The following is an 11093-nucleotide window of genomic DNA, read 5'->3' on the forward strand; positions in this document are numbered from 1 at the left end:
AAATTCTCCAATTCATAATTTTACGCATTTTACGGTTGATTTCTTCGCCTTTTTTCAACGACTAATAAAACGTTAACTCTCGAAATTTGTTCGATCGAGGGAATAAGAATTCGCGGGGTGAAAAAGAAAAAAAAAAAAAAAAAAATTCGGCGTTAAAGAAGATTCGAAGGGGAGGCGAGAGAAACCGTAAAAGTTATTTTATCGTGAATCGAGGATTCGTAGGAGAGGAGAGAGATTTTTTCTCTCGCGCCATTGGTCAAGCGGATGGGATTCGATAAGGGTGGTTGCGTGATAATTGCTCCGACCTATTTCAATCGGTACCCTCCCTTCGTAAAAATGTCACGGTTCTTAAATATTAAGCAGGCGACTAAGAGGGAGATAAAAAGGAGCAACGAGGGAAGAAACAGGGGAGGGTTGAAAAAAGGAATATTAGCATGCTACTCGACGAGCTTTCCACGAGCTCCTTGTCCCCGCCCCTTAAACCGGGCCAGTTTTCGCGAAAAAGTGAGGAGGCGAGGGGTAAAAAGGCGGGGGCACGAAAGGAAGAAATTAAGGCGAGGGGAGAGGAGGGGAGAGAGAGAGAGAGAGAGAAAAAGTGGCGAAGGATTCGGCTCGATTACGGGCCGTATTCTTTTAATTACCAGAGAGTCCTTTGGGGCAACGAAACGAAACGTTTCCCTTTTAATTGCACGCTCCGTCCTGTACATTCCACGATCGTTCTCTCAAAGAATTTAATTACCGGCGCGTATGGCAGGTATCCTCGTTCCGCCACCCCGCCCGCTGCTCTGTTTTACCCGACGTTGCTGCAATTACGCATGAAATGGATACGACATAAAGCTTTATTTAAGACCGGCCTAGGATCATTATCATTTTTCCCCGCCCGTTTTTTTTCTCTCTCTCCCCCCCCCCCCCAGAACGCTACCCCCACTGTGTACAATAGAATCGCGAGCGAGCAGCACCTGTTCCACGTAAGAACCACAGCAGCAACAGCCCTGCCCGCTCTCTTTCTCTCGCGCCTCACGGAAGCCGTGTGAACGCGGTGTTTATGCGCGGCCATTTCTTTCACCACTCGAATGCGATCGGCGGCCGAGCGAGGACGGCAAAAAGTTAATTGTTAATTCCGCTAAAAGGTAAATTATCACTCGGATCCGAAATATCCGGATTTCAATCGAATCCACGGGGATACAAGCTCGTTTTTTTTTTTTTATTTTTTGCCTCGGGAAAACTCAAGAAACGCGTCGATGCCTGATTCGGAAGGTCGAAGGAACGAATCCAGCGCGTATGTCTCTATCATGCGCTGTATATATAAACGGTATATACACCGAATGTGAAAGGAAAATCGCGTGTGAAGCGTTTGGGAAGCCGTTCGATAATTAAGAATTGAGCGAAAAAGGAGGAGGGGAGGAAATACGAGCACGAGGAAGAGAGGAGAGATGCTTCCTCGCATCGGAATATACCAGTTCCAGCAGCGCGGTCCACTTTGCGGTCGCAGACCGGCGGAGGGAAGAAGGGGAGGGCAATCGGTCACTGATTTGGTCAGATCCATAAGGAGCGTGCATAGCGAGGAGCATTAATGACCCGACAAGCATTCCTTGCCCAGATGCCCGATCCCCTCTCGCTTCGCCTTTCTTTCTCTCTCTCTCTCTCTCTCTTTCTGCGTCGATCCACCTCTCGCGTTTTCTCTTTTTCTCCACTCGCTCCCTCTCCCTCCTTCCTTCTTTTTCTCTCCCCTTTTACCGTCGTTCCGCTGCGTCGTCTGTCTCTTCCCTTCCGATGATTCTCTCTCTCTCTCTCTCTCTCTTCTCCTTTTCTTTCTCCTCCTTGGTTCTCTCCCGCTTCAGAAGTCTCGCGCGATCGCGTTGGGTGGTCTCTCTACTCTTACCGACTCTTGGTCCCATATAGCCGAGAGACGTGCGCACGTTCTACCATGTTCGGGACCTTCACGACAGACAAACCGAAAGCAAACCTTTATGCCCTTATACCTTAAACGCGAGACGTTCACGCACCGTGGATAGCTGGCCGCGCGACAAAGCGCGGGGGATCGCGTGGGAGGCCGAGGTAACCGAATGCGTCGCACCAACACTTTGCCACCTTTTCTCTCCCGTTTTTCATCGGATAAGAAACGGCGTTACGCCTCGAGATATATTTTCGGCAATCGAGTTGTTGTTGTTGATCGATCGCCTCGATCTCGTTCGAATTACATCGAATAACGTGCGATAATGGTGGAATTTGTTGTGTATCGTGGGAATTATTCGATTCGATACAACAGCTGTGTATTTTAATAATCTTCGTCGTTTTGATAGTTCGTTCGACAACGGTGATTCGCGTGACGAGGCGAATTAGCGTTCTCGGTTGAATGAAACTGCGGTATAAGTAAAAAAAAAAAAAAAAAATGAGGCAAAACTCTTAATTAATTACAAAGTTGGGTCGGCGGTGGTTATCTTCGTTTCCGGACAGCACGGTTGCAATGCCGAAAGATGCGCTCCCCGGCCCGTAACGCGTAATTGGCCGGGCTGTGAACGCGACATTAGATCCTCGTTATCCTAACGAGCTGAAATAGCGCGCGGCCCTCGAGAAGAGTGGCTCGATGAAAATTCTGCGCACACGATCGCACATCGGCCATCCGAGCAATCTGCCGCTCTTTTTGCTCCACCAAGATTTAGAGTGGTCGAAAAGGAATGAATCGGGCTATTAATCTGGCCGATTGTACGCCCGATGGACTTTGTTCTCGTTTCTTTAATAATACTCGCAATTCGCGATATTACGTTTCATCTGCCAACCATACGTTTCTCGTGATTAGAAATTAGATATATTCTCTCCCCCCCCCTTTCTCTCTCTCTCTTTCTAATACGATCAACAAGGAAAACATGTCACGAGACGAAGGATACGTACGTACGTAGAGAACGATTACGTAGCGCGAGAATAGAAGTGAGATGAGATAAGGTAGACGGGATCCCGTATCGATAAATGTCAAACGCGAGAAAAGTGCGTAATGCATTGTCGAAGATCGGCTTGACGAAGCGATTGGTTTCGGTGTATGGATAACCGAGGAGGGCACAAGCCGAGGGATGCGGCATTAAACCGATCCAAGTGACATTTTACGGACAAAGAGTTTTCTTGCAACGTCCCCGATGTTCACGCACGCCAATAAAACGGTCGCCAACGTTCCCCGTCAAACGATTTTTCCCGCCGACAAAAACGATGCCAGCTACGATGCAACCGGTACCAATGACCCTAACGAGGCCCCTGTCTCGCCATGTTCGAACATCGAGTTTTCTTAACTTCCTACGTAAATCTTCCTACTAATTTTCGAATCCCTTACAAAACATTCGAGCCACGTTCTTGCCATGCCGCAGTTGACGTTTTTCCCTCCTCCCCTTACTTTATGACGAAACAATTATACGACGAGTATTATACTTTTTCACTCTCGAGTAATAATCGATCTTATATATCGCGAGACCATCCGATTTCCTTCCTTCCGTTTTCTCCTCGTGGAAATTCCAATTTAAAGTCAATTAAAATTGGACGAATCTCGATCCTCCAGATCCTCGCCAGAAATCTTTTAACGCTGGGGAGATGGGGAGGGAAAACGTCGCTACTCGTTACGACATAACTCATACGCGAGTTCTCTTTCGCGTCCATTGGCTGTGCTCGCGCGATGAGAGACACGCGTTCACAAAGCCTCTTTTACTCGCCACGTACGGGGTGATCTATTGGCGAGACATCTGCCGCCGTGTCGTCATAGAGACGACGCATTTACGGGGAGCTAAGTGGCCTTTACCCGCGCTTCCCGAAAGCGGCGCGATAAATTTCGCTTCGCCTCTCGCGCGGCCCGCCTCTAATTTGACGGGTTGGAGCTCGTTACTCTCGTTAGCGAGAGGAAATCGGAGGGCAGGGAGGCTAACCGTGGCGCGCTTTTGATCCACCCGTGGTGATCCAGGTGATCTCGAAAACAAATTTCATCTACCCTCGAACCTCGAAGTTGGAATTTCGTTTTCGATATTTCGATCTTTCGCGAAAGTGAATCGTCGATACTTAATTAATCGTTAACAATTTGATTATAAAGAATAAATCGCTCGAGGAGAATTTTTAACTCGTACGATATATTAGTTCGAGTTAACGTCGTTTCCCAATTTCTAGTTTGAAACGCGCCACAAAGTGGTAGTAGCGGAAGTAGCCGCGAGGTTACGTAATAGCTGATATTGTAATAAACATTCGGGCGAGGCGCCATTAATTGTGAACGTTCGCAAGGTGGTCGCGAACCGCGCAAGAAGGTGAAATTTAGTGAGCCACTGGTGGAAACGTAGAGACCCCTAATGGCCATTCCGATGACTATGCTTCTCGACCACACTGGCAGCTCCCTACCGCCATCCCCTTGGCTTCCTCTTAGGCCACCCTATCCGCTTCCACTCCAGGGGTTCCGACTCGTTTTCTCCACCACTGGCTGACGCTCTTCCTACTCTCTCTCTCTCTCTGCCTCGTATGTGCAACGATGTCCCGGCAATTACGCATCGTCGCAGTTAAATACAATGGCCAGGACAACGACTCTGTAATTTATCCCCGGTTTGGGCCACTATCCGTGCGTTTGTTTCCAACATTGGAAGAGAACACCGCCAACGTTTCGTTCCCTCTTTCTCCCCCCACGTCGGTGGCCGCCTCTCTCCAAGTTCTCGCGCCGTTTTACCCCGCGAACGACCGCCAACCCCGTGCTCGCCGCGTTTAAATTAATGATAATTAATAATGGCGACTCGAGCATGGACGCCAGGGTTGAAATACGGGGGGGGGACTCGTGTCTCGGTGGATTTATCGGGAATATTAAAGGTAGAACCGTTTCGTCGAACGAATTGACATACGTCGTTCTGGAAATCGACGCTTATCGATAATCGAGAGCGTGCCTCAGGATTGATATAGAGTGATAAATGTGATGATGGTGTAAGGGGAATGACGGTTTACGAATAAATGTCGTGAGAAAAAGTTGGGATGGGGCAGGAATATTTTATGCGAAATGGAGAGGAAAAAGGATCGGTGAAATCGAATTTAACTTTTGTACTCGAAAATAGTATCGTGGCACGCAATTACAACGGGTTCGCGATAGAATTACCAATTAGGGATCGTCACGTTCACAAATACAATGGCTAACGAGAACGACTCGGTAATTTATCCCCAGTTTCGGCCATCGTTCGCCTGTATATATATATATATATATATATATACATATATCTGTGTGTCGTGGTTGTGGATGTTGAAGCTCATCACCGGCGTTGCGTTTCAAATTAATGACAATTAATAACATTCAACTTGTCCCTTTTATTCGACATCGGCTGTATATATAAATTTTTCTTCAACTAAATGGTTTCTGCTTTTAATAAATCTCGAAAAAAATATTCTTGCAGCCAGTTTAATAATAGGAAAAGAAAAATCTTTTAACGACGGATTGGCCAATTTTTCTACATTCGATTCGAATGTTTATTCTTCTTAAATTATTCATTTCAATTGGAAACGTGAAATTTTATTATTAGATTTTCTATTAGGAATCTCATTCTTTGTATTCTTCTCCCTTCTTATATAATTAAAAACCTGAAGGTAAATATATATATAAAATCCTGAAAACAAGTGAATAATTCCTTAAACGTTTTCACTCGTTTCGAATATTCTCCACTTTCGTAAATCTGTTGGCGATCAGCCACAGTGCATTGCATCGTATGCTAACAGGTGCATATATCGCTTATCCGATGTCGATCGGCAGCGACATGTGCGCGAATGCGTTTGAACTAGTCGCGCACTGTCATCCTCGCCACGTTCCATTTGTCGGTCCCGCTCGGAATACCGGGTGGCTCGTTAATTTAGGATCAATTATCGCGTCACGCCGCGTCACCGAGAACGAGGCGTGTCCTAGTGGGATCAGTGTGTACAGACACGACCCTTCTCTTCCACGGTGCGCATACTTTTCAGCCACGTAAATTTTACTAATTACGTAGTTGCGTAGCTTTCGTTTCGAAATCGTCCATAAACGATCCTCCTTTCCCTATCTCGTTTATTTTCCTTTTTTTCTTAATCATTGTCGAACGATAAACAAAATTCCATCGATCGAGATGGAATATTAATTGTTGGACGAGAACAATTATTCCCGGATATTCGAGGAGAAATTTTTCTCGTTATTATTAATATAAATGAAATTTACGATCGAAAAAATCCCAGATTCGTTTTATTTTTTTTCTTTCTCTTCCTCTTCTTTGCTGCTTGTAAATCGAAGAAAGAATCGCGTTAAGGTATTCAGGAGTAGGAGAGGAGAATAATGTGGAAAGAGCATATATTTTTAATTCGATTTAATCGGTGGCAACATGTAAGCGGGTTACATAGATTATATCGACCACTGTATTGTGAGACACTGGTATATACGCATACTTTCCAAGTCTGTCTACACGGCTATAATATATGTATATAGTATATGTATATAAAGATCTACTATATATATATATATATATATATACGTAATTAGGAATATACAATGTGAGATCTTTTCGTATTCACGCGACCGTGTGCAGCTCCATACATACGCAATAATATAATCTTTCGCGCGGCAATTAAAGATTATCTTGTATCATACATATACACATTAACGACCGTACATTCGTATTTACAATTATATACAAAGAAAATAAATAATTTAAACGTCTAATCGATAATGATCGTACTCCGCGAACTCGTGTGTACTTACTAGAATCGTATCTATGCCGATATGCATATAGTCGATAAATATAATGGGTTCAGTCTGCGGCTATGACGATCGTACAAAATAACGAACGTCGAACTTTCCGCTTTCCTCTCTCTCTCTCTCTCTCTCTCTCTCTTTCCAATCTACAAATCGCCCGAGATTTTACTCGTGATTCGAGATTCATTGCTGCTTATTTATCGTTAAACTAATCGTAAAAAAGAAAATTATTTGGTAATCGCTAGTAATGCAGCTAAGAAGTAGACCAAGATCTTATCGCGTCGATCGGTAAATGTCGAAAACCAGTTAAAATATCGTTAAACACGCGTTTTCTACCTCCACTCTAGCCCAAGTTTCCAAGTTTTTCGACAATCATCGTGATTCCTTCTTTAATTATTTTGATCAGTTTGGAAATGAAAGTTTCTCTCAGGATTCGCGACCATGATTGTCTTGGTCGATTAATGCGAATGATTGTTTCCAGTCACGATTTCCTCCCCATCCTCGTCAACGGGGACCGTCGAGTGATTGTACAGGCCTTGGGCCATCAATTGTAGAGCGAGCGGATTTTTCTGCCCGCTCGCCTTTTTGATTTTTGCTCTTTTGTTTTGGAACCAGATCTTGATCTGCGCCTCGTTCAATCCCAGATCTCTCGAGAGTTGTTGCCTCCTTCTCTCGGTCAGGTATCGATTTTCCGCGAATTCCCTCTTCAATCTTGCCAGTTGTTCCGCGCTGAACGCTGTTCTTGGCCGCTTCTCTTCCGGCGAGCCATTCTTCCCGTTGTGCGACCGTTTCACCCGTCTCGTTCGCGGTCCTGCAAACCATCGATTAATTGCATCGATTAATCTACAATTATATCCTGAACCTGCAACGGAACGATTGCAGATTCAATTTTCATCGGATAGTAAATAAGGTGGGGATTAAGCATATATAATGAATTTCGAACACGTATCACGCTCGAATTCGCGCTGCGCGGCCATCATCCGTAAATCCTATTCCAAGCGAGCGATGTAATCGCGTGATGAAAAGCTCGAGCATTCATCAAACTAGTAATCTATCAATAAAATCTTGGCTAATAATTCTTCGCGCGATTACAGTTAAATAACAGTTAATTGTAATAAAATTGACGTCGACATTCTATCCCTTCGATTATCTCTTCATATTGCAACGTGTGAAAGTTACAACTTACTTATCGCGTCACATTATCGCGTTTTCGTGACTTTTATAAGTAACTATTTAAACCGCACGTCGTTTATGAATATTCATAAAGCGACGTATCATAAAATCTCGCGTTAATCTCTTATAATTTCTAGCAAAACAAATCGCCCGAACATCAACGTATCAGCAACAAATTACAAATGTTTCCAAATCGTTTCTTCGATCTTAAATGAATTCATCGAATTCCTCTCCTTTTCATTTTAAAAAAAAAAAAAAAAAATTGTCCAAAATTAATTCTATCTCTATACGCATTTCCAGCTAAAATTACCCGATTAAGATCCATCCATCGATCGCCCTTCAACGCCCTTTAATTACCCATGGGAGAGAGAGAGAGAGAGAGAGAGAGAGAGAGAGAGTGGAGCGAAACGTACTTGGATAATTAGTAATTATTATCGAACGATTAGATCGGATGTTAGAATCGCGGACCACCTCGATTCAACTGGATACGTGTCGCGTATCTATGCCTTATGCGACCATAAGTTGTCCCATAAGGCGGTTATAAGTTCAGGGAGAATCAAGTTCTGCGAACGGGTGCAGGTGGTGCCCTCGAAGTTGTAATGCGTTCATCCCGTACGTTCGAAACTCTCAATTACACATAAACTATGCAGCCACGTTAGTCTCGTTCGTTCGGATCGTTCGGTTCCATCCCATTCGTTGGAAAGTGGTCGCGAAACTGGTTGCCATTTCTTTGTGGAATCTTTATACCGAGGGGGGGGGGGGGACGCTGTAATTAGGCGAGTTTTATGCGGGGCGCGCGATTTTTCGATGGCGTCCACCACGGTAAAACGCGTGTTTGATTTACATAGAAACTGGTTTCCAGATGTAACGGTCGGCCGTAAGTAAATTGATTGAGCCGATAATAAGGGAGAAATAGTGGTACGAGAGTCGCGAGCTATGGCATTGCGTTCCTCGACTTCCGTGATACTTTACGCGATTAACTGAGATATATCTGTCCCGGGCGAGAGATACAGATACATTCCGGGAAATGATCTCGCGCGGACCACCCTGTATAAGCATCGATCAGTTTCGCGGCTCGCGATAAATTAGGGTTATTAATATTTATTATGTTATTCGCGCGTGATACGTGTACGTGTTAATTTATAGCCGAATAACAGTATATCGTTAAGTGTTCTTCTCTTTATCGCTAATGAATTCGAACGATCCGATGAATTTGTATAAAATTGTATTCAAGCATCTCGATACTTACACCGGTAAAAAAAAAAAAAAAATTTATTTAACATAACTGGAAACCTACCGGAAGATGGCCTGTCCGAGTATCTGGTACAATAAACCCACGCGGGCCAAGGACTCTGGCCGTTGAGCCCGGTTTGATTGGTAGCGGTATTAGACGTGCTTCCGGACGTGCTGTCTCCGCTCAAAGAGTCGCTGCCTATGGTGGAGGATGTGGAGCCCAAGGAAGGTGCCCCGGTTACCGAGCTTCCGGTGACGGAACTCCTACTGCTCGCTAAACTCTCGAGACTTCCGCTTCTGCTGAGACCGTTGCTGTTCCTCTGAAGAGGTGACGTGAGTCCGCAGTGGGACGAAAACAAATCCCTGTCTCTGTGCACCGAGAAACTGTTGGGTTGCGGCCTTGTCGGGGATAATCGGTTCGATGACAGGCTCAAATCACGTGGTAGAGAAAGAGGGCTGTGACGTGGAATCGGGACTGGAATCGTCGTGGTCGGGTGTCCGGACACCGACAGTGCGGTCTGTTTCGGGGCTTTCGTATTTAGAATCGCTTCCCGGCCGAAATCAGGTCTCAGGATATTTACCACGCTGAATCTTAACGGCGTTTCGATATCATCTTTGTGATCCTGCTGCTGATCCTGTTGGCGAGGGATCACGTGACTCTCGGGTGAACGTACCCGGTGATGGTGATGGTGATGGTGGTGATGGTGGCTGCCGATCCCAAGTCGAAGGCCGTACGCGGAATCCATTGTTACGAGAGCTACGCTCATTTTTCGATCTTCTTAATCGTCTGCACGCTTGCCAATGATAAATAAAAACTTCACTCGTGATTCTCGTGATTGGAAGGGATGATCGAGTTTCGACTAAGGTGTCTTTATTGTCATATTTGTGAAAAATATATGCGCGAAATCACATTCGTCACGTGTAGTCTATCTAGTCTATCGAATGTTCACTAAATTTGGGACACTGATTCACAATTTGATATATTTTATTCTATCTCGAATGTTTCGCTCGAAATGTTCACTTGCACGTGTCACTTCTTCACTGTTCTTCCATCGACACAGACCGTTGCTTCGTTGACAGCTCGTGTCACGGGCAGAAAGTTTCAAATGTCCTTTTTCCCGCGTATTGCGTAATATTTGCCAGGGGATGGTATCGCTCACGTGGCAACCTCTTTTAACCGCGAAACATCGTCGCATTTAATGCTCGTATCGCCCGAAGCGAGATTAACGGTTCGACTCTGGATCACTTCCAAGAGCGAGAAGTCTCCTTAGTATTGGCTTTTCTCGAGGTTTCCGAGGACTCGAGCGAGTGCTGTGACGGGTCTGACTGGCTGTCCATCCGTCGCTCAGTGATGTCTAAACTAGGGGACCTGTGGTCCCTACTTACCGCTTTCCCCTCCGTCCCCCTCGCCCCTTCACTCCTCCTACGCCCCAGTCTGGAGTGCAGTGCACTAGACACCCTCGATTGTATCTCTATTAACTCTTCAGTCATAGGCTCCGCCCACTGGCGTAAAGTCTACCCTACTCCCCTCCGTTCACTTCCCCCACCACCAGTGGCACGGAGAGTAGGGGGCTGGAGTTAGAGTTTACTACGATCGATGCTACTGCATCGTTCCAGTCTCGTTTCAACGTCGACCAGATTTTTGTCTTACTTACTTATAACTTTTTTCTTTTTTTTCTTCTCCTTCTACGTATCGCTGTTTTGGGAAAAATATGTTGTCAAGTTTTTTTTTTTTTGAAGACACGATTTTCCTTAGTAGGAAATACCCGACCATTTTTGGAAAGGATTATACAAACTGATTGCATCTTTGCTCGAGATAGGCATGGGATATTTCACTTTTTTTTTTTTTTTTTTTTCTTTAAAGAATTTTTTTTGAAACAACTAAGAGGAAACTTTAATTGCAAGATTAGAAGATAAATATGGCTCGTTACGATACGACTACTCAGGAATACTCGCAAATGCTTCCAAGTAATTT

General features: G+C 44.9%; 1 protein-coding gene across 1 annotated transcript; it reads right to left on the reverse strand.

Annotated features, from left to right (window-relative positions):
* Positions 1-6313: 6313 nt before the first annotated feature.
* On the reverse strand, positions 6314-10474 carry LOC100870890 (segmentation polarity homeobox protein engrailed). Its single transcript, XM_003698984.4, has 2 exons — positions 9183-10474; positions 6314-7523 (listed from the first exon to the last, which is right to left on the reverse strand). Exons 1-2 carry the CDS (start codon positions 9883-9885, stop codon positions 7171-7173), a joined length of 1056 nt encoding a protein of 351 aa, XP_003699032.1. The 5' UTR covers positions 9886-10474; the 3' UTR covers positions 6314-7170.
* Positions 10475-11093: the final 619 nt, after the last annotated feature.

The sequence above is a fragment of the Apis florea genome, unplaced genomic scaffold, assembly GCF_048593485.1.
Source record: "Apis florea isolate Af1SG1 unplaced genomic scaffold, ASM4859348v1 contig_3561_pilon, whole genome shotgun sequence".
Lineage (NCBI taxonomy): Eukaryota > Metazoa > Arthropoda > Insecta > Hymenoptera > Apidae > Apis > Apis florea.